The sequence below is a fragment of the Borostomias antarcticus genome (assembly GCF_949987555.1).
Source record: "Borostomias antarcticus genome assembly, chromosome: 2".
In the NCBI taxonomy this organism is placed as follows: Eukaryota; Metazoa; Chordata; class Actinopteri; order Stomiiformes; family Stomiidae; genus Borostomias; species Borostomias antarcticus.
Window position 1 is genome coordinate 29,930,838 of NC_140235.1, and position 24,153 is coordinate 29,954,990.

The window sequence follows — 24,153 nt, forward strand, 5'->3', positions numbered from 1 at the left end:
AAAAAACTACTCTGAACGCGTGATTTTTTTTACCAACCAACTTCTGCCATAACCACGCCCCCGCGAGTTTTAATTGGGTTAGGGTTAGGGTTAGGGTTAGGGATAGGGTTAGGGTTAGGATGTCCAATGAAAACACGCGGGGGCGTGGTTATGGCAGAAGTTTGTTGGTAAAAAAAAGCACGCACTCTGAACACGTCGGAAACCAAAGTGCGTTGTCCGAGTTGCAGTTCCTTAGTTGCAGCTTATTTAGCTTGCCATATATTGTGTTAGCTAGAACAGTGTACATGTATTAGCTTACTTTAAAAAATGACCAACGCTCAGATGGAAGACCAAACAACTCCTGTCCGAGAGCAGCACAAATTCGATGTTGGAAGTCTGCAACGATATCTGGCTATCAACGCAATAATATCAAACAATGACACGCTGACTGTCAGGCAGTACAGGTAAACTAAAAACTGGCATTTATCAAAAACGGTTCCATTGCCAGTATAATACCACATATGCAATAAACTGGTTTTGTGCCTCTTTCCAGTTCTGGACAATCCAACCCCACCTTCCTTATAAACACACCTTCTGAAAGCTATGTGCTCAGAAAGAAACCCACCGGTATGCTGCTGCAAGGAGCCCACAAGGTAAATGTACTATAGGCTAAAACACATCATTGAACATGATCATTATTGTTTTGTTTAGAGTTGTACCACTGGTGTCCAGCCAGGGAGCTGGTGAGATCAGGATGGTCTCACGAGGCTAGAGTCAAATAGGATGAGTTCATCACTTCACATAAACCATGTTGAAAGTGACACCATGACAGTCAAACCAAAAGCATTTGTCAGACACAGTTGATAATCTGGGGTGGAAAGGTTGACTGTGCTATGTTGACTGCCTTTAGGTGGACAGGGAGTATCGGGTGCAGAAAGCCCTGTTCTCCATTGGGTTCCCAGTGCCCCAGCCCATAGTGCACTGCACTGACCCTGGGGTGATCGGGACAGAGTTCTACCTCATGGAGCATGTAAAGGTACAGATAATGAGCATGTGTCTTCCAATCTACAAATATGTCATCATTCAAAGAGATTCAACTACTGTATCTCTTGGTGCTCCTAACCTCCAGTAGTTATTTTGGGATTACTTAACAGGACGCAATATGAGTAGGCTATGCTGCTTCAGAACAACTCCGCTATGACGCTGTGCCGTTTTGTGTGGTTCAGGGGCGTATTTTTCACGACCTTCGCCTGCCAGGAGTCAGCGCGGCGGAGAGAACGGCCCTGTATGTGGCAGCCGTGGAGGTGTTAGCGCTTCTACACTCTGTGGACCAGGACAGTTTAGACCTGGAGGGCTTCGGGAGGGGTCCAGGCTACTGCAAGAGACAGGTATCTAATGTCCCCCACTTACACCTTTTTCTCAAGTGATTGATTGTTATTTATTTTTAAGACAGGGACAATGTACAATTAACCCTATAAAACAGGGAGAAATACACTGTACAAGGTTATTGCTAAACAGCTAATTTCCACCCGCAGTCCACCCAACTGAAGTATTTTGATCTGAGGAGTATTTTTATGTTCCTGGGAACCTATCAGGCAGCCTGGAAGCCAGACTTCCCTGCAAAAAAAATGATAATTTTTCGCGAAAACATTTTTGCAAGGAAGCCTGGCTTCCAGGCTGCCTGACAGGTAAAGAGCAGTAAGTTTGCACCTCTTCAGTGTGCTGAGAGGAAATAGTTCAATAATTTAAATATTTAAATTATGGTTTATGGATCAATGAATGTATCTTTGCCCAAACAGGTTTCTGCCTGGACGAAGCAGTACAGAGCATCCGCCCACAAAGACATTCCGGCCATGGATAAGCTCTCCGATTGGCTGATGGGCAACCTGCCAGCCGGCGACAACGAAGCCACACTGGTTCACGGGGACTTCCGAGTGGACAACCTGATCTTCCATCCCATAGAGGTGGACTTGCTTGTCTCACTCCAATACCTGTCACACAGTTGGGGGGGGGGGGGGGTGAAATGAAACAACAGCAAACAGAACAACACATTCCTTGTCACACGCACACAAGTACTCTGTAAAACGTGAACACCTGTCAGTCCTCACATTTGGATACGTTGCAGCATACCTGCTGTTTATCCCTGGTTTTGTCTCTGCCCTCTAGGCGCGTGTGATAGCAGTGCTCGACTGGGAGCTGTCCACCACAGGCCAGCCCCTGGCAGACCTGGCGTACCTCCTGATGCCCCAATACTGCCCCAGCGCCCTCAACCTCCTCAGCCTCATGGGCAGCTTCGGGGGCGTGGAGGGTAGGACCGATGGAGCTCTTGGATATTTGACCTGGGCCCATATTGATGGATGGGTTAGCTTCAGCGTCTGTCTCATGGAAACGATCGAAGTTCTGCTCGTTCTAACGCTGTTAATGTTGTTCTCTCTCTCCCTCCCATCTCTTGGGAAGGTATCCCCAGTCCTGAGGACATGGTTTTCATCTCTTCGGAAGGTATCCCCAGTCCCGAGGACATGATCTCCATCTACTGTCGCTGCCGGGGGATCCCAGCCTCGGTGCCTCAGTTAAGCTTCTACCTGGCCCTGTCTGTCTTCAAGATGGCAGGGATCTGTCAGGTCAGAAAAACTGCCCCCCCCCCCCCCCCATCCTCGCTGTTCCTTTCTTTATCTTGCTGTCACACACACACACACACTCACATACACACACACACACACACACACACACACAAACAAGCACACGCACACACACGCACACACACACATACACACACATACACACACACACACATACACACACACATACACACACACAAACACACACACACACACACAAACACACACACACACACACACACACACACACACACACACACACAGGATGAAGGGGTATAATCTCTCTCTCTCTCACTCTTTGCCTCCATCAGGGAATCTACGCACGCCATCTTTTGGGCAATGCCAGTGCGCCCAGCGCTTCCCAGTTTGGCCACTTTGTGGAGCCGTTGGCCCAGGATGGCATGCAGTTGGCAACGAGGTCAGTCCTGATAATGATACTGTCCCACCACTAGAGCCAGCGACGTAGAGTTTAGGTTCATATTTCACCACATATCATTCATAATGGGCAGCATACTGCGTAGCATTCCTCCAGGTCCGGTTGGGGGGTGAAGTTAAAAGGTTTTGCAGTACTATTTTTCTGCGCTTAGCTTGCTGTTGTCTTTCAATTGATATGCCAAATGTGGGCAATAAAAATGGGTATACTGTATTCATGTGGAGCTAGCTGAAGTCTTCTGTACCTCTCTTACTTGACGAGCGGTTTTCAGCGGTGGATCTGTAAATGGTAAATGGACTGCACTTATATAGCGCTTTTCCACCTTAGCGGCACTCAAAGCGCTTTACAATGGCCTCTCATTCACCCATTCACACACACATTCACACACCAATGGCGGTAGCTGCCATGCAAGCCTGCTCATTGGGAGCAATTTTGTACGTAAATCTGTACGTTGTGTGTCTACAGTAGTCCCTCCAGGTCCCTTCCTGCCCATGCCAGCCTTTTTCTCCAGACAGCCAAAGGCCAGGATGTCCTCCAGAAGGTCAAGGACTTCATGACGCAGCATGTGCTTCCTGCTCAGGAAGTGAGTGTCCCCTCTTCACAGGCCTACAGGCCCTGTCAGTCACAGAGTCACGGTCTCAGTCAGTCTAAGCGCTGTCATCGTCACCTGGAACAGGAAGGAGAGCCAGATGGCGCAGGTGGCTCCAGTCGCTGTCACGTTAGCTACGCTAAGCTAAACTTTATAATTTATATTTATACTTGGTAAAATATACATGTCCACATTCTGTAAATATACATGTCATTATACATATTTTAATATATTCTATAGACCTATACTTCCTTCAGATCCACTTTTTGCACACATACAGGTATCTATTTAACTGCATTCTTTTTATGTATATATGTATATACATTCTATCTTATATTTAGCTACAGTATATATTGCACTATTTCTGTCTTTTAATCTGTTTTGCTTTGTTTTACCTCTGTACAACATTGTACACATTGCACTGTACATATCTACTGTACATTGCTTAGTGCGTGCAAAATCTAGGAGCTAATGGTTACTGCAGATCACTGCTCTTTGCACTTGTATGATGTAGCATCTGACTAATAAAGTTGATTTTGCAGAAGGAGGAATAAAGATTAAAAAACGAAATCGAATGCATCTCTAGTTGACGGGGAAGTGTTTGTGCTGCGCACCCCTACACAGAGCAGATGTGATCTGCAGAAGCCCCGTTAGAGAAGGTTGGTTCCCCGTCAGCGGAGCGGTAACACCACCATCATGTCCTGTGTTCCCCGCAGGAAGTGGCGCAGTACTACGCCAGACACGCCCACTCGCCACAGAGGTGGACCACGCCCCAGGTGATAGAGGATTTGAAGGTAAGGAATGCTATTCGCCTTATGCTGACGTAATTGTGGGTGCGGATGCGGAAGTGCCCGTTGACTTCAATGTTAAACGTTCAATGTAAAAACACCACTTCAAGAATCCAAATAGTCAAAATAACAGACTGAATACACTATCGGGGTTACAAACTCATCATTACCAGACTCTGATTGTTTTTCACTGCCGTTGTTTTCGCGTTTGGAAATACATGGAGGTGAATGCAGCTGACGGCTAAATATGGCTCATTCACCTCCATGTATTTCCAAACGCGAAAACAACGGCAGTGAAAAACAATCAGAGTCTGGTAATGATGAGTTTGTAACCCTGATAGTGTATTCAGCCTGTTATTTTGACTATTTTGGTTCTTGAAGTGGTGTTTTTACAGTGAACTTTTAACATTGAAGTCAACAGGCACTTCAGCATCCGCACCCCCAATTACGTCAGACTGACCTGAAGTAAATAAGGCGAATGGGGTGTCATGCCATGTTGGCAATGCCCTGTCTACAGTCAACTGGTATGAATAGAGTATGCACTTCATACTGGCTCTGGGATTTGATATGATACCCCCAACCAGACCTGGGTCAAATTCTGACAAAATACTTGATGTCCATTTGATTTACCAACTACACTACCAATGGAACAATCGCAAAATACGAAGTATCTATATATGTGTCTGCTCACAACAACAAAATACACACTAGGGTCAAAGGTTAATGTGAGGCTGTGTCTCCTCCCCCCAGACGAAGGCCAGGGAGGCGGGGCTGTGGAACCTCTTCCTGCCGGCGTCCAGCGGGCTCAGTCAGCTGGATTACGCCCACATCGCCGAGGAAACGGGCCGGTGTCTCTACGCTCCTGATGTCTTCAACTGCCAGGCCCCTGGTGAGGCTCCATGACTATTCTGGGATGGCTGGGATACTAGTACTCAGTATCTAGTAATACTCAGTATCTCTCAGCTTGAGACATAAAACATTTATGAACTGGTACTAAAATGATGTGCTCACGTTGCATGAACTTAAGATGGTTCTGATAATCCCTCTGTAACACAGATGGAAGCGTGTGCAGCTGTGTCTGATGATAATGTGTGATGTTTTCCCTCTAAGACACTGGTGACATGGATGGATGATGTGTGATAGTGATGTTTTCTCTGTAAGACTGGAAACATGGAGGGATGATGTGTGATAGTGATGTTTTCTCTGTAAGACTGGAAACATGGAGGGTTGATGTGTGATAGTGATGTTTTCTCTGTAAGACTGGAAACATGGAGGGTTGATGTGTGATAGTGATGTTTTCTCTGTAAGACTGGAAACATGGAGGGTTGATGTGTGATAGTGATGCTTTCTCCAGACACAGGAAACATGGAGGTGCTCCACATGTTTGGTACGGAGGAGCAGAAGAGAGACTGGCTGCAGCCGCTGCTCCAGGGAGAGATCCGCTCCTGCTTCTGCATGACGGGTAGGTGGGGCCTCGGACCGCGGGCGGTAGGTCAGCAGTCTCCTCAGCTCAGTCTGTGGTCAGTAAGAGCTCCAGCCTCCCCAGTCTTCTTCAGCGTAGCGGTTGCTAGGCTGTTGTTGTTGTTTCATGTAGTCTGGGAGAAGCTCCCATCGCCACTGACAGGCCGACCAAATGAAAATAATAAACGAATGACAAGGTTTATCCTTAAAACCTACATCCGTTGAGTCAGACTAAACTGGAAATGAGCCAGGAAGCGCTGAGTCACAATGAGAACGACTCCCGTCTGCTGCTCCCTGTTGGAGTGGGAAGGGTAATGTTGTCATAGGACATTCTGGTGGGCGTTGAAGTTTCCCATGTCTCTATGGACACAGGCTAGTGCTTAATGTTTCTGTTGTTCTGCTGGGTTTGGGGGATTTATTGGCTTGGCGGAGAAGGGACCAGCACCTCTCCACAACTCCTCGTTTTTAAACATCGCTCGAAATGTACCGTGTGAAGAGTCATGTGCTTGTCCTCCATATTCGCAGAACAGAACTGTGTGGGCATGATTGTATGTGAGCCTTTGCTCTGTGTGTATATGGGCATGCATGCGTGCAGTTGCGTGTGAGCCTCCTATTGTGTGATTGTGTTAAAAGTATACAGTATTCCCAGATAGCAAGTGGATGTGTAATGATTCTGGGCCATATATGGGCCGGAACTAAGCCACAAGGGCCAGATCTGGCCTGTATATGGCCCAGATCCGCTTGCTATCTGGGTTGTGTATAAAAGTGGAGCCTGTCCTGTACGGGTGTGTGACGCCTGTCACGTCCCCTCTGTCCCCAGAGCCTGACGTGGCCTCTAGTGACGCTACCAACATGGAGTGTACCCTCCAGGGAGATGGTGACCACGTCCTCGTCCACGGCAGGAAGTGGTGGAGCAGCGGTACGTGCAATTAACCCCCGACTTGACTTAAAGGTGCAGTAGGCGGTTTGTCATTTCCTGTTAGACTTAGGAACATTTTTGAAAGATTTTGAAAAATTCAACCGACAAAGTCCCTTCCCTTCAGACGCACTTATTACAGACCTGAGACGTCCACAGATTACAGATTTATTTCATTTTAGTGTGACAACACTTAATTTATTTTTTTTGTGATCCAAATTTTTTATTTTCTGTTAAGATCACAATAAACACAACCAAACAGTACAATACAGACAATACCAGAATCTGACAGAAAATAAATAAGACACAAACACAAACACCAAAACAAACAAACAAAAAACGGAGGGGGGGGGGGGTGGTCAACGGACTCTGGGATGGTGTAGGGGGAGTCCAAAAGTCCAGGCTGGAAGCCTGCCACCCTCCATCTCTATAGCTCCATCAAACTCATGGTGGTTATTTTCCACGCCTGAACCGTTCGGGGTCGAGCCCGGTTCAGCCTAGCCGTCATAAGTTCCAAGTTCATGATGCTCCGCAGCACACCCAGACAGAAACAACACGTCATTTATTGATTGCTGTCAGGATATATGAGAATTGCAAAAAACATATTAAAAAGTGCTTCTGGGCCAAACCGCCTAATGCACCTTTAAAGTTCAGATTTAATCCCACTTCAGCCAAAACAGATGGTGAATGGAATGGGTGATGAACAGGTACTTTAATGTCTGCTGTTTTCTAAGATGTACACAAGCTGCACCTTCTTATAAACTGGAAAAGCACAATAACTCTTGACTCGCGTGACATTATAACAATGCTCCAAGAACACATACTGTCAATTAGAGAGCCTCTCTTTCATTTGCCCATCATAAGGGACAAGACATGAGTCATAGCATGAATAAACCTTGAAACCGCCTTGCTAAATACTGGGTTGAATGCGTGTCGGGTCTCCATGGAATATCCTTACAAAGCCTCACAGAACAGTCTCTCAGCTTGTTTGACTTTGTTTACACCACCATTTGTTTTGATGTATTGAGGACACTCAATGAGGGACCGGCTATTACTCCGCACTCATAATCAGCTTTGATTTCACTTTCAGTTTGAATAGACTGAAGACATGCTATTTCATGTTTATCCACCCCCTTCAAAAACAAAAGTACAAATTCACATGGGAGTGGTAGTACATCATTACCTATTAATAATTAATGTTAAGGACTTAAATTGTCCTATGCTGGATGTTTGTATCCTGTACCAAGCCCCCCGTGTGCAGTGAAAGGTTCCAGATGGTTCCCGGGTCACAGTGTGGTCCCTGGGGCCCCGCTCATTTAAACATTCTCAGCATGATGTTGTTCGTTGTGTCTGCTCTGAATTCCTCCTTAATTAACCCTTTCAAACTTTCAAATATAATACTATTATTATTATTATTATTATTATTATTATTAATAATAATAATATATATTTAATTTTTATGTCTCATGTTTGGTGGTGTTTTAATTGTTGTATGGGATTTATGGACCCGAGTCTGCTAAATAAAGTTGATGATGAAGAATAATATTAACAATAATAATAATAATAATAATAATAATTTTTTTTAAATAAAGCACTCAGACATTTTCCACTTAGACTGTGCACAGTTTCATCCACACTTACCTTGCACACCAGCTGTTAATGGAAGTTTGACAGCTTGGGGAATTGGCTGTACAAACCAAGGCCACGAGGACAACGGTGTGGTGGTTTGAATGAGAGTTTGAAACAGAGTTTGCTCTAATCTCCTGGGAAATGTACATGTTCACAGATGATGAATTTTGGTCCATCCATTATGATAAGGAGGTATGGCAGTCTCAACAGGTGTCACTTTCTTTTCTCTACAAGTGGAGCCCATGGCAGTAGAAGGTAATGGGACCATCTGTAGTGTTTGTATGAGGACGATAAGAAAAGCTATATATATATATATATATATATATATATATATATTACTAGCCATATCAAAGCTGAAGAGACTGTATATTGGCTTGCTTTAGGTTTCCCAGGTTTTCTACAGTAGATGCCAGGTGAAGACAGTATTTACTGGAAAAATAAGCAGATGGGAAACAATGATTTGTTTTCTTGATGACTCAGTCCTCAGAGACCAACCTCCAATTGTGTGGGAGTTCCCATATAAATATAGTTGTGGTAGATTTTGTCTTTGGTTTACGCAGACTGCCGCTTGTTGTGGTAAACATAGTTTGACTCATAACCTACTGTACTTCATGAAATGGGATGAGAACAGCGTTTCTGAGAAGCTCAGGGCGATTGAAACCCAATGCTCAGGAACTTCAGACAGCCATGCCTCCAACTTCCGACATCTTGCTTTGAATGCACCTGAGGCAGATCAAGCATCTCTGAGAAGCACCGGTGAATGAAACCCAATGCTCAGAAGCTGCATATTATGGATCATACGACACTCCTACACATTGTTTTAGGTGCAAATGGTCGGGCATTTCACATAGGAACAGCATAACACCGCAAGTGGGCGGCATGTAGCTCAGGAGGTAGAGCGGCCGACTGGGGATCGCAAGGTCCCCGGTTCGATCCCAGCTCCCGGCCAAAGTGTCCTTGAGCAAGACACTGAAACCCAAAATCGCTCACGTGCAGCACGGTGGCGCAGTACCTAGTAGTGTCGCCTCACAGCAAGAAGGTCCTTTGTGTGCGGAGTTTGCATGTTCTCCCCGTGTTCACAATGGTTTCCCCTAAGAACCCAATATGGAAAAAAACATGCAGGCCTGACCAGAACTTGGAATGAGCACTTGGACTTGGTCCCTGCCGGGCGCCATGAGCGACGGCTGCCCACTGCTCCTGACACTGCTCCTGCCCGCTGCTGTCCTCCTCCTGGAGGAGGAGGGGAGGGGAGGGAACAAATTTCCACTGTGTGTATAATCACTGTGTGTGGCGGAACAAAGACGCCTGTATTGTTTTGTGTTGTGTTGTGTTGTGTGTGTTTGCTGTGACGCAAGCCAGATACTGAACAGTACATTGCCTCTTTGTCGGACAGTTGAGGACAAATTGTTTTCTGGATTTCCAGAATAGAAAGAAAGTGCTGATAATTACTGCTTCTGGCAAGTAGCCAACCCATACATAACATGCTGGTATAAAGGGACAAAGCATAAGCCCTACTGTGTCATACTATAAAGACACAGTGGTGGCAACTTGTTTTCTCTCAAATCAGAGCTTTGTTTTTTCCGCTGTGGGATTTATATCCTACTTGCGCACTCCCATTGAAGTGTAGCCCACATCGATGTATAACCATTAGAATAAACCTCCAAACGACCCCCCACTGCTTTATTGACCCAAAGGGGTGATGCATCATGGGTGGGGGGACATGTTGACTGTGCACTGTATTGAGTGAGATGGCTGTGGAACTCTCTCGTGTAGCTCTGCAGTAGGGGAGTTTTCTTGTTGTCGCACCCTCTCAGGGACGTGGTAATTTTCTTCAGACCCACAAAGGTTGCTCACACATGCGTACACAAACACAGATTTGCATACAAACAGACATACCTACGCCAGGCATACACATTCACGTACACAGGAACACACAATCTGTATCTCTTAACACTATCTCTCTCTCTCTCGCGCGCGCGCACACACACACACACACACACACACACAGCCCTACACATGTTGACCATTAACAACAGACCCCATAGCACTTGGCTTGGCATAGACAGTTACTGTATTCGAGATCTGTGCACCATATGGATTAAACTCACTCCAGTCAAAGCTGGTGAATATCTGCTGGATTCGGGGCCGAATCGTGTCAGTTAAAACACGCGGGTTTTGGCGTTAGAAATAATGGCTTTGAAGCACAGCGTGGCTGCTGGTAATATTGTTTTGGATCGCTTTTAGAGAAGGTGGAATGGCATCATGTCTTGAAACACGGTACTAATTGTCCAGAAACTTGTGTTTTCCAGAAAACCCCCGACCTCAAACAGCCCAGACGTTACCCATTAGGAGGGGGAGTTGTGCTGAAACCTTCGGCAGTCACAGGATGCACCAATCAGATAATAAAAGGTATAGGCCCATATATAGATGGTAAACAGGAAGGATATTGCCACTTAAGAGCTGTGGTCGCTTTTGGTTACGGTGGTTTTTTTTCCATATTAATGTTGTGAGTCATTCCTGTGTTTTAAAGAGTCTTCAGTGAGCCGCCAGCGGATCTGCTAACGCCCCAGGCTCTGATTTGTTACCCAACCGTGGAACAAATTGAGTTTGTTTTTACTTTCAGCTATTTACGGGCGGCGTTTTGATCCGGCTTGAGCTTGATGCGATACGATGGCCCCCCAGATTGATTTTAAGAGAGAGATTGATGCCATACGATGGCCCCCCCGATTGATTTTGAGAGAGAGAGAGAGAGAGAGAGAGAGAGACAGAGAGAGCGGGCGAGTAGAGAGCAAGTAGCCATGCCACAAAAACACACCAGGCCTGTTAGTTGCACTGAATAGAGAGTAGAGAAAATATTAGCGAAACGTTCATTTTATGTCGGAGGACCCTGATAGAAGCCTGCTGGCCCAGCTGTTTTTGTGCTGTCTCCTTCTCGTTGGATAGAAGCTCTCGCATGGCCTAGTCCTCTGTCTTTGTTCTGATAGAAGCTCTCTCACGTTCTAGTCCTCTGTCTTTGTTCTGATAGAAGCTCTCACGTTCTAGATAGAAGCTCTCTCACGTTCTAGTCCTCTGTCTTTGTTCTGATAGAAGCTCTCTCACGTTCTAGTCCTCTGTCTTTGTTCTGATAGAAGCTCTCTCACGTTCTAGTCCTCTGTCTTTGTTCTGATAGAAGCTCTCTCACGTTCTAGTCCTCTGTCTTTGTTCTGATAGAAGCTCTCTCACGTTCTAGTCCTCTGTCTTTGTTCTGATAGAAGCTCTCTCACGTTCTAGTCCTCTGTCTTTGTTCTGATAGAAGCTCTCACGTTCTAGTCCTCTGTCTTTGTTCTGATAGAAGCTCTCTCACGTTCTAGTCCTCTGTCCTTGTTCTGATAGAAGTTCTCTCACGTTCTAGTCCTCTGTCTTTGTTCTGATAGAAGTTCTCTCACGTTCTAGTCCTCTGTCTTTGTTCTGATAGAAGCTCTCACGTTCTAGTCCTCTGTCTTTGTTCTGATAGAAGCTCTCTCACGTTCTAGTCCTCTGTCTTTGTTCTGATAGAAGTTCTCTCACGTTCTAGTCCTCTGTCTTTGTTCTGATAGAAGCTCTCTCACACTTGGGAGTACACACGCTCAACCTTCTTCTTTGGAGATGAGGACCGGTGCTTCTCAGAATAGGACCACAATATCTTCAACTGGAGAGAGACTGGAGCACTGTTTCGACTATAAAGTCTTCCTCAGAGTGAGCACCTAATAAAAAGTTTTTTAAGATGACCCGAGTGCTCCAGTCTCTCTCCAGTTGAAGAAGATCTCTCATGTTCTAGTCCTCTGTCTTTGTTCTGATAGAAGCTCTCTCACGTTCTAGTCCTCTGTCTTTGTTCTGATAGAAGCTCTCTCATGTTCTAGATAGAAGCTCTCTCACGTTCTAGTCCTCTGTCTTTGTTCTTATAGAAGCTCTCTCACGTTCTAGTCCTCTGTGTGTTTTGCGGATCTTTCCAAATGTCTCCAGGGTCCGTCGTTTCCTTTCTCCCCAAACCACATCAAACATTGAACTCAGATGCTTCCTGGCGTGATGCAGTATAGGGCGGAACTGAATTTGACTCAAAGAGAATATTAGTTTTGAAAAACAAAAACAAGATGTGCTTATGTTGAAAGTATTGCAGGTGGTATCAGGAGTACTTAAAAGATTTGTCATTTTATTAAAACAAAAGTACGAGTGTGTATATATACACATTACAATATATATTTTTCTAGAAATAGTATAATTACTTTAAAAAAACAGCTACAGCACAAATTATAATACATTAATGTGTTGAATACCAGAAGCATCTGAAATGCAGGTACATGTCAGTAGATACATTTTTGAGTCCAGAAAAGTGGTTAGAAGAAATGTCCATGTACCGTACCGAATAAGCCCCATGAGTTTTGTTGCAAAATGAGATATATCCATTTTGAGAAATGTTGGTTATTTGACATTGCTAAGATATCATAGCATTTTGCGGACAAACACATTTTAAGGTACAACTGATGACAAAAATAGTTCACACATACTGTAGATACAGGTTATCCTTTCTGTAAAAAATTCCCCAAGATTATAAGACATAAAAATGTCAACAGATCCTCCGTTGAACGGATCCCTCAGCCCAGCTGTGTCTTGAAAAGCGTCTCTCTGAGTCCTGAGCCTCAGATTGTGAAGGTGCTTGTGTCCTCGTCCTCTGAGCCGGAGTGCGAGTGAGTGAGCGCGTTCAGCGTCATCTCCACCGCTGGCTCCTCGCCGCCGCGCCGCCCACTGCCGCGCCGCCCGAAACGCTCTCCGAAGCGCTTGGCGGCCCTGAGCACGTACCCACGGAACGAGGAGCCCACGAAGGCATAGAGGACCGGGTTGACGCAGCAGTGGGTCAGCGCCAGGCTCTCCGTCACCTGGGCGGCGCGGTCCAGCCTCTTGCTGAGGTCGCAGTCGGTGACCAGCGCATAGATGACGTCCAGCGCCCGGCAGAGCTTGACTGCGTTGTAGGGCAGCTGGGTGGCCAGGAAGACGGCCACGACGGCCAACAGCACCCGCAGCGCGCGCCACCTCCGGTCCCGCCGCACGCCCGCCTCCCCGGCCAGCGCTCGCGCCACCCGATAATAGCACACCACCATGACCAGGAAGGGCAGCAGGAAGCTGAGGCACACCTCCAGCAGCTCCAGCGAGGCCTTGGTCGGCACTGCCATGGCGTGGGGGTAGACGGCCAAGCAGGCCGGGTGCGGCCGCGAGTGGCCGTGCCTCACGGTGGCGAACACGGCATCGGGCAGGCCCAGCAGGGCGGCGGCGGCCCACACCGCCCCGCACACCAGCAGCCGCGCCGGCCCCGCCCCCACGCGACCCGCCGCGCCGCGACCCGCCACCGCCACCGCCCGGTAGCGGTCCACGCTGATGCAGGCGAGCAGCAGCATGCCGCAGCCGAAATTGGCGGCGTACAGGAAGGAGGTGAGCTTGCAGGCGGCCACGCCCAGCCGCCAGCCGTGCACGGCGTCCGCCGCCCAGAAGGGGAGGGTCACCAGGAGGAGCAGGTCGGCGACCGCCAGGTTCAGGATGCACGCGTCAGTCAACGTGCGCAGCCGGCGCGGCGAGGCGTACACCGCCACCACCAGGGCGTTGCCGGCCACACCCACCACCAGGGCCAGGGCGTAGACGACGGGCAGGAAGAGGCGGCCGAACGAGCGCACCTCCTCCTTGTCGCACAGGAAGTGGTAGTCGGAGTAGTCGTAGCTGTCGTTGACGCTGGAGTTCCCGTAGTCCGAGTAGTCGTGGTAGTTGTAGTCTGCCTCGTTGTCCCCCATGATGCTCTCTGTTCTCTGGGGATACGACATGAGAGAGAGAGAGAGAGGGAGGGGACGAGAGAGAGTGAGGATGAGAGAGAGATAAAGACAAAGAGAGAGGTGAACTCTACTGCAGTCTTAATTTCAAATAGAACCATTGTCGACATATCTTTTAGTTTTATGGGCTACACTAAGTGTAAAGAGTATGTGATGAATCTGATAAGGCACGAGGCACATGGAGAATGAATTAATATACTCTTTATAGAAGTGATATAATAGGCAAAACGCAATGAATTCCCGTTCATCTGCATCTTGTAATGCTGATGAAGCCAATCACAGCGTGACCGTCAGAGTTGTCAACAAGTGCGTGTTCTCGGTACTGCCCTGTCGTCCCATAGGGGCAGTTTTTGCATGTTGCAGCTGTTGTGGCTAGGGTTTGGAGTGTGTGTGTGTGTGTGTCAGTGTTAATTTCGTCGATGAAAATTATTCGTCAACGACCTTTATTTAGTTATTGTCACAAGACGATTAAATAAAAACAAATTTATGATGACAAAAGCAATGACGAAATCTATTGACATTTCAACAAAAGTCAAATCAAAAGGAGAAAGGGACAATTTGGGAAGTTACTCAATAGGAATGCTGAGATTTTCCTGAATGGCTCAAGCTGAATAAACAGGCAAGGAGAGCGCATAGGAATGTCATTCAGTAGCTTTGTCATCAGTCTACAATAATAGATGTTTCCTCCAAAAGTATATGAGTTCTAGAGAGATGGTTAAATAATGCATTACTTTAACTAAACCCATCCACTGTAGATTTAGTCAACTAAAATCTTAATGCTATTTAGTCAACTAAAACGAGACTAAAACTAAAACAATTCAGATGAATAAAATATGACTTAGACTAAATAGCATTTTAGTCAAAAGACACTCAATCAAAATTTGCTGTCAAATGAACACTGGTGTTGTGTGTGTGTGTGTGTGTGTGTGTGTGTGTGTGTGTGTGTGTGTGTGTGTGTGTGTGTGTGTGTGTGTGTGTGTGTGTGTGTGTGTGTGTGTGTGTGTGTGTGTGTGTGTGTGTGTGTGTGTGTGTGTGTGTGTGTGTGTGTGTGTGTGTGTGTGTGTGTGTGTGTGTGTCACACCTGAGTTGAAAAGCTATTTGAAATCCTTTCAATGACTCTAGCATTTGCTTGAGTCTGGTGGTCAGATGCTTCAGACCATTAGTTCATCCCTGCCATATAAGAACAAGAAGCACAGATAAGTAGTTCAATTGATTCCAAACAGTTTACTCAGTTGACTTTGTGTCAGACCGTATGGAATTACAAGACCCAAGTTTATACAACACACACAGTGCAATACACAGGGCTGGCAGCATGTAGAGGTGTGGTACACACTGGTCAGAGGAGGACCGGACAAACAAAACAGAATAAATCAAGAAAAATGAATAAGTAAATATGAGTGAATGAAAAGCAAAATATGGGGTCCGATTTTTTTCTTTTCAGATGCTTTCGCAATAAGTGGGCAATATTAAAAACACCCTCTCCCAAGAGAAATGCTATTTTTTTACATAATCAAAAATATTCAGTGTGTTAAATAAATATTCAGTGTGTTTCAGACTTGTGAAATAAATAATTTCACAAGTCGTGGCGAAGGGAGTATTTTGCCGCAGGTCTAGTTTGTGTGTGTGTGTGTGTGCGCGTGTGTGTCTAAAACCGTAAGCTCTCTTGCTAGGCATTCCTGTGGCATGATCTCTCACACACCCTGTCAGTCGGAATTGGGGTACACATCGTTGCAACCAGCCCAACCATAAACCCTGGGTTGAAAGTTAACTCATGACTCGCTCAACTCAATTGAAATGAGCTCTTAAGATTCAACAAGAGGCAGCTGATATTTTTTTTACAGTTTCTTTAGAATTTCTGTGTGATCCTGTTTGCCAGTCAGGTTATCTGTGTGTAAATCAGTCTGCCCGTCTTATCTGGTGTTAGCATTCCCCTGTGGCAAATGGAGATATCCTGACATCTTAGGATTACGGGCACACGAGATATGTGTGTGCTTGTGTATGCGCGCCTGCCTGTGTATGTGCGTACGTACGTGTGAGTGTGCATTTCTTTCTATTATAGATAGTGATATACCTGTTTAGTGATGTACTGTTGATAAACACAGGATCTGCCCTGACCGCGCTGTCAGAACGCTGTTTCTACTCCTCAGAGACAGAAGTGCTGGCGAAAGATTGCCCAATTGAGTCGGTGTGGGTTTTTGGATGGAATACGGTTAGTTCACCCATAGTTCATCCAGCAGATGTCTTGTATACCATGAGCGTGTGCAGGCATCTCCTGCCCTGGAAGCTCAGATTCATGATGTAATCTGTCTGTAGGGGAAGGGTGGTTGTTTCAGAGGATCTCCTCAAATATTCCAGGTATTCCTCTGCCCTCAGAGGCAGATCTTCTCTGCTTTTGGGTGAATCGGAGATTCATGGATACTGGCTTCAGTTGCCTTATTATAATTTATATAAAATTATGTTTTAACATTGCAAAATGAGGCAATGTTTCATGAAGCCAGGAAAGCTTCCACATAGTATTCATGCCGTTTGCCGTATTTTCCGGAACAATCATCACCAATACTTCATGCATGATCATCTAATAAAGCCATAAAAACATTATGGAGGACTTTGACTGGTCTGTAAGAGCAGTAAAAGTAGCTATTGACCAGTTGAACTCAAGGCCATAGTTAACAATAAAGTACATAACAATAAAGGCCGACACCACAAAAACAATTGAATGATCAAGACACTATCACTTGTTATAGCCTCTTGTTAAATACAAAAGGTTTATATTTTTTATTTAGAAATGATGCTCATTTTGTAATAGAGTTCAGGCTAGTGTATCTTACCTTCTGTCCTCTCCTCTGCCGGCTGTGAGTCTGTTGAGGTCCAGCAGTGTTGGTCCAGCTGGTCCAGCAGTGTGAGTCCAGCTGACAGACTGTTCTCCAGTGCTGTGCTCTGCTCTATAGACTCTCCCAGATCCTCTATCAAAGCGTGGCTACAGTGCTCCACCTCCACCACTCAGCCTGGCCCAGCCACCCCGCCTGGGAACACCTCTCTGACGCATATCTGTCTGTGTGTGTGTGTGTGTGTGTGTGTGCGCGTGTGCGTGTGTGTGTGTGTGTGTCTGTGTTTGTGTTTGTGTCTATGTGTCTCTGTGTGTGTGTGTGTGTGTGTGTGTGTGTGTGTGTGTGTGTGTGCCAGTGTGTGTGTGTGTCGTCTGTGTGTGTGTGTACTCTATGTGCTTGCATGTATTGTAGGAGCTCCTACAATAATGAGAGATAAAAAGGTGAACTGTTATCCAGACTAGACCAAGTCTAACACAGTGATTCTTTTCATTCTTATTGTTAGTATACCGTACTTGGACAGGGTTGTGAGTTGGCCACTCCTTGCCCTCTCCTCACTGGATGTTTATAAAATGTTCAATTATAAACCAAACATCTAAAAGACACATCTTAGACTGTTTAGAAATCCTCACCACATTTATTTTGACATGGCCGTTACAAGCTTGAGGCATCTGTTTAGTGAGGTGTTGTTGTCAGTGCCAGAACATCCTATACCCCTACCGCTCTCAGGAACAAAACCTTTTCCCTTCAGCCAACTAGAAAGAACACTAACTGGGGGTGATTTGTCCTGATCAAAGCATACAATCATTATCTAAGCCAGGACTTCAATTTGATTTATGGAGGGTGGTTTACAGGGAATATCTCAATCACACATCATGAAGTCGTAAAGATGCCTCGTCTGTCTGTTGTATTGAACACATGTCAAACAACAGGGGAACCCAGGAGAGGCGGGGCCGTGTGTTGGAACATACCGGAACGTTTTCGTATTGTGCTCACCAGGTGGACGTGTGCGGGCATGTTTGGCCCCTGTCAGCGCGGGCTCTCGCTCTGCTCTCTGAGGTCTATACCGCCCTCATTAGCCGGCTTCCCCGGGGCCGACGACAGGCCTCCCCAGACACAAGGACGGGCTGGGGGCTGAGGGGGGAGTGTGTGTGTGTGTGTGTGTGTGCGGGTGTGTGTGTGTGTGTGTGTGTGTGTGCGTGTGTGTGCGTGTGTGTGTGTGTGTGTGTGTGTGTTTGTTTGTGTGCGCCTGCGCGTGTGTGTTTGCATTGCTATATTGGCTATGCCTAATTGCATGTTTTTGTGAGTATGAATTTTGTGAAATCTCGTTAGGAGTTTTATAAGAATCTGCCAGGCCAGTTGATTCATGAGACTCCTTTCATTTGTCACATGTAATGTACGGTGTCACATGTAATGTACGGTGTACAGTCACAGTGAAATGTTTTTCACTTATGTATTTGTTATGCTCTCACTGTGAACAACAGGCTTTCCAAGACCCAAGGACAAGCTGGGGATTGGGTGGAAACGTGTGGGTGTGTGCACGTGTTTGGGTGTGTGTGTGCATGCGGGTGGGTGTGTGTGTGTGTGTGTGTCTGTGTGTGTGTGGCTGGTGGGTGGGTGTGTGCTTGCATTCCTTTACGTGTGTGTGTGTGTGTGTGTGTGTGTGTGTGTGTGTGTGTGTGTGTGTGTGTGTGTGTGTGTGTGTGTGTGTGTGTGTGTGTGTGTGTGTGTATGGGTGTGTGTGTGTGTGTACGTACGTTCTCCATTCCATTTAGTGAAGGTATTTGGATCCCTCTCTTCATTGTTGGATGGTCTGGTGTCCATGTGTGTGTGTGTGTGTGTGTGTGTGTGTGTGTTTGTGAGTGAAACTCAGTGTCCGGGTCCCCAGTGGCCCGAGGTCATGGTCAACAGAGTGGGACCGTAAACAGGAAGCCAGACTCTGACTGAGAGGCCCCTTCCCTTGGCCCCGAGTGACACCCGGCCCCAGGGGGACCTGTGGGACCCTCACCTGACGTCCACTGCAGCCCCTCAGCAGCTCTGTCAGAAATCATATGCAAGCCAATATCACAAAGAAATATTTCCCATCACATTTGGTTAGATTAGCATCTAGATTTTTCCTGGTATCTTGTTTGGGAATAGTATCTTTTTTCTGTGTAAATGTACAGTATATTTCACAGTATGAAGTTTTAGAAGTTTATTTATTTAAAATGCAGGGACAGTACATATTAATGAACATGTTTAGAAAAACAATGTAAATACGCTAGATTTAGCCTGCTGGCTAATTTTCCCTCGGCAGGTTGGTGGCAGTACAAGTTCAAAACAATTCACACAGATCAGAAAACATTAAATATATAAAAATATATAAAATAAAGTCGTCACTCATCCATAAACAAGACAGAGCAAAGTCCACCTGGCCTGAGACTCCCTCTACACAGACAAACCAATACACAAAAATGAAAGATACAGACATCACATATAGAGTTAGGATCAGGTTAATGTGGGCAGTTTTGATTTTCCAGTGTCCATATTTTCAACTGTTTACTAAAGGATGTAAGGGTCGAGGCTTGGCATTGTGTTCCATGAGGAAGGATAGAGGCAAAAACGCAATGTGATCTGTAAGATGCTGCCCTCTAGTGGCGCTGTCTTACACCAGAAGCTTCACAATACCTGGAGCAGATAAGAGGTGCAGGAGCTCAAGCAGCAGAGTATCTGAGGGGTCGATCCTCAGCTCCAGGGAGGTCCTGCCCAAGCTAAGCACTGACTATCAGCAGAAATATTAAAACTGCCTTTGCGATCCACAGACAACCTTTTAATTTGCATTTCTGCCTGCTACTCCAGGTGCTGGGAACCCAAACTGCAAGGTGGCGATCGTGATGTGCAAGAGCAAGTCTCAGGACGGCGACAACAGGTAGGTAACACCCTGTTATGGTGAAAGAGCCACTTTCTTTGCTGAAGGGCTCCACAAGTATGTTTTCTCCATCAGGGTTCCTTTCCAAAATATGCGCCACAAGTGAAAGACATCTGCCTGGGTGTGGTAAATGTTTAGTTTTTTTCACCCAATCTGTGTTGCTACAGCTGTACAACAGAAACTCTCAGCCTCACATAACCTCACATAGCATGTATGGATGTGATTTTATATTACATTGTTTTTATATTGTTTTATATTGTTTATGATGCATGCTATGTAACCAGGTCACCATTGTAAATGAGACTTTGGTCTCAATTTCTTCTCTGTGTGAGCACATGTGCGTGTGAGCAGGACATGTTTTGGGATTACTGCATTTGTTAGGTCGAGAGCTTTATACCAGTCCAAGCTCCTTGTCTCTGTGTCCTTCCCATGTCGAGATATGGCCGTTTCTATTCGCCCTATTGATATTGAATGTGGGAAATTTTTTGCTCCCCAAGTCCAAAAAATGAATGGAAGTGAATGGGTGGTCAGGTTTGGGTGGCGTGTGGACCCTCCGTGTGATTCGGATCCGCTCCAAATTTTAATGGGTTCTAAACTGGCCCATGCTACACCCATCCACCAAGTTTCATGAAAAGCACTTGGCTAGTTTTTGCGTAATCCTAGTCCAAAAATTGAATGGAGGTGAATGGCAGGCCTGGCCATGTTTGGGCGGCTCGTGGACCCACCCCACGCTTTAGATCTGCTACAGAATCTTATGGGTCGTTAGCTGACCCATGCTACACCCCCCCCCCTCCCAATTTCATGTACCCCAGTGTGGTAGTTTTAGCATAAACCTCGTCTAAAAAATGAATGGAGCTGAATGGGCAACCGTGTTTTGGCGGCTCATGGACCCGCTCCGTGATTTGGATCTGCTCTAAAATTTAACAGGTTCTAAGTTGGCCCATGCTACACCCCTCCACTAAGTTTGATGACAATCGGTCTGGTCGTTTTTGCGTAATCCTGCTAACAAACAAACAAACACACGCCACCAAAAACATTACCTCTCGTCCTGCGCTGTCGCTGGGGGGCGGAGGTAATAAATAACAGCTTGAAATGGTCTCCAGCAGCACGTCCATGTGACCGGTGTGCGTCTGTGTTCCTCAGACACGGTCAACACAGCATGGTTCTGGTGCCGCTGGCCACCCCGGGAGTGACCCTGGTTAGACCGCTCACTGTGTTCGGACAGGATGGTGAGGCCACATCACAAGACTCCTGTCCCTCAGGGCTCTGTCATCCAGACACCTCCAATTTACCGTCCTTTTGGACATGTTGCCGACCCGCTGACCTCTGTGAAATCTCTTTGTTGTGCGGCCTGTATCAGATGCCATCCACGGTGGTCATTTTGAGATGGACTTTGACAATGTCCGTGTCCCTGCCTCCAACATTATTCTGGGTAAGGTGATTCTGACTTTATCGCATGGTGCAAGGCACTCGTAGGTTCTGTTAATGTGAGGTACTGTGTGGGTCTTCCTTACCACTTGGCGTCTCTCTGTAATGTAGATTATCATGCACTCTACCTCTAGCCTGATATCAGGCAGAATTGTCAACTCGTTTCACTCTGTTGAGACCTTCAAAAGAATCAAGCTATTTTTTAGTGGGCGGATTTGAACGTCTGAACCCAGGCTGCTCGACCTCTGCTTCCATTACTTCATTTCCTCATCTGTTCATTCGATTCTAACTGTGTGTGTGTCCAGGGGAGGGCAGGGGGTTTGAGATAGCCCAGGGACGTCTGGGCCCCGGGAGGCTCCACCACTGCATGAGGGCCGTGGGTCTGGCTGAATGGGCGCTGGAGCTGCTGTGCCAGAGAGCCGCCGTCAGGCAAACCTTCGGCAAGAAACTCTACCAGCATGTGAGTGTGTGTGTGTGTGTGTGTGTGTGTGTGTGTGTGTGGGGGGGGGTGTTTTGAGACTTTGGCCCCATTCGTACTCTACTCAAGCTATGCTAACGCGAGCTACGCAGGGCTACGTGAGGTGCCGTTGACACGTCCTTGCGTAGCATTCGTGTGTCATGCCAAAAATTGTAACTTGATGCGAGCGCAAGTGCTACAGGTATTTCGCGTGAACCGATAGGGGCTCTATGACGCAAGGCAGAGACCCCCCGCACGCTCAGAGTGAACCGAAATACTTCCGTGGAGCCGCGTTCACAACCGCGTCAGCGTAGCGTGCGTAGAGTAGTGTGCGAAGAGTATGAATCAGGCCCTTGTGTTTAGTATTACCTTGAATAACTTGTATAATCTGTGGTGTGTCTCCATTTGATTGATGGTGTGTGTATAGTGTTGTATTTATTTCTAGAGCAGGTGCGTATGTTTGTAAGTCCTTCCAGAACTACTGTGTATGTGTGTCTGTATCCTCCCCTACAGCAAACCACTGGGGACAAATAAAGTTGAAATTGGAACGTGTGTGTGTGTCTGTGTGTGTGTTCGTGATCCCCACGCCATCTGTGCTGTGTTGTGTTTTGTGTCCAGGAGGTCGTGGCTCACTGGATAGCCGAGTGTCGTCTGGCCATAGAGCAGACCCGCCTGCTGTCCCTCCATGCTGCCCACGCCCTGGACACACTGGGCAGCAGGGCTGCTAGGAAACAGGTAGTGCACACACACACACGCACACACACACACACACACACACCAACCTGCCCATGCCCTGGACTGGGCAGCAGGGCTGCTAGGAAACAGGTAGCGCACACACACACCTCAACCTGCCGACACACTGTGCAGCAGGGCTGCTAGGAAACAGGTAGCGCGCGCGCACACACACACACCAACCTGCCGACACACTGGCCAGCAAGGCTGCCAGGAAACGGCTAAGATACACACACACACCCCTTAGGAAGCACTGTTCAGATAAAGGTATATGTTGGAACAAACAAGTGTGGGCCGTACTCCAGTTCACCGTACGTCATGTTGGCGCAGGAATTTGGTGTGTGTGTGTAAATATCCAAACAAATCAGTCAAATACGGTTCTGGTGTCCTGCCCTGGTCCCTGCCCCTGATGGTCCCCTCAGATCGCCATGATCAAGGTGGCTGCTGGCAGGATGGCCTGCAAGGTGGCGGACTGCGCCATCCAGGTTTACGGGGGTGCCGGCGTGTCCGGAGACTTCCCTCTTGCTGAGATGTAAGTCTGTCCAGCGCGTGGAACATTTAACGCTGTCAAGTTTGTCAAAAGCAAAAAAAAAAAAAAAAAACATTCGGATACTATTTCAACCAACCTACCAAAACATTCGGAATCTATTTCAAGTATCATTTAGAACAGTTTGTAAAGGTTTGTCTATTTAAATCTCACATTGTTTCGTTACTGCTTGTGGATAATACTGGCTATGCGCCCTCCCCTCCCCCCCCTCTCCTTCAGGTACACACATGCCAGGACGCTGCGCATCGCCGACGGACCGGATGAGGTGCACCTGTCCTCCATCGCCCGTCTGGAGCTCAGGGACCAGCTGAAGAGGGCTCGGGCCAAGCTGTGAGGCCAGCGCCCTAAAGCCGCCATCTTCCTTCCTTCCTCGTCAGAGGTGATCTCTCATCTAACGGATCGCCGACGACCGCACAGGGAAGAGCGCGTTTCCACCCGACCCACTGTGAGACCACGCCGTGTGGGGGGAGAATCCAACCAGGGCCCATCTGCTTGTTTGCGGTGGTCAGAGAGATCACCGGTCATCTTAAATACTTGATCCTGAATGATTGGTGGATTTGTCCGACTCCTCGAGCTACCTGTGTTTTCGACCACCTCTTTGTTGACCGGTTCTTCGTTTCTGTGGTCCTTGAGGGGAGAGAAATGGAGTCATAGCGGCGCTACTGTGTAATTATGGGAAATGTGATATAACTCAGTGCTATGGAAGTCATTTCAATGAAACAGGCAGTCCTCACTGAAGTTACTGTTGTACACTATTTTAATGTAAATTTCCATAGGGAGATTATTTTTTGCATTAATCTAAACCTGATCCATTGCAGATTAAAGTCTACTACCTGTTGATCTGTTGAAAGTACATCTTCTCAGAGGATACTAACATCTGACATCTTTAAATCATGTGAAATGTTGAAGGATAAATCAAGCTAATGTAAATAAAAATAAAAATGAATTGAAGGATCATAACAGCATTGCTTTATAATTCATTGAACTATACTACCAATACTAAGTGTATATT

At 46.7% G+C, this 24,153-nt stretch overlaps 2 protein-coding genes across 2 annotated transcripts; one reads left to right on the forward strand and one right to left on the reverse strand.

Annotated features, from left to right (window-relative positions):
* Positions 1–213: 213 nt before the first annotated feature.
* Positions 214–23,970, forward strand: acad11 (acyl-CoA dehydrogenase family, member 11). Its single transcript, XM_084450859.1, has 20 exons — positions 214–443; positions 533–632; positions 890–1,015; positions 1,206–1,367; positions 1,779–1,943; positions 2,146–2,287; positions 2,437–2,600; positions 2,909–3,015; positions 3,496–3,613; positions 4,336–4,413; positions 5,158–5,296; positions 5,762–5,869; positions 6,689–6,787; positions 19,908–19,977; positions 21,121–21,206; positions 21,338–21,409; positions 21,711–21,865; positions 22,481–22,597; positions 23,017–23,126; positions 23,361–23,970. Exons 1-20 carry the CDS (start codon positions 307–309, stop codon positions 23,473–23,475), a joined length of 2,370 nt encoding a protein of 789 aa, XP_084306985.1. The 5' UTR covers positions 214–306; the 3' UTR covers positions 23,476–23,970.
* Positions 13,069–14,208, reverse strand: ackr4b (atypical chemokine receptor 4b; the record flags this gene model as incomplete). The annotated part of the gene is made up of 1 exon (XM_084461346.1): positions 13,069–14,208. The coding sequence occupies one exon, from the start codon at positions 14,206–14,208 to the stop codon at positions 13,069–13,071; it is 1,140 nt and encodes a 379-aa protein (XP_084317472.1).
* Positions 23,971–24,153: the final 183 nt, after the last annotated feature.

Coding starts and splice junctions, on each gene's coding strand:
- acad11 (XM_084450859.1), top strand. CDS start 307: ATGACCAACGCTCAGATGGAAGACCAAACAACTCCTGTCCGAGAGCAG. Junction 633..889: donor TGCTGCAAGGAGCCCACAAG/GTAAATGTACTA, acceptor GACTGCCTTTAG/GTGGACAGGGAGTATCGGGT. Junction 1,368..1,778: donor CAGGCTACTGCAAGAGACAG/GTATCTAATGTC, acceptor TTGCCCAAACAG/GTTTCTGCCTGGACGAAGCA.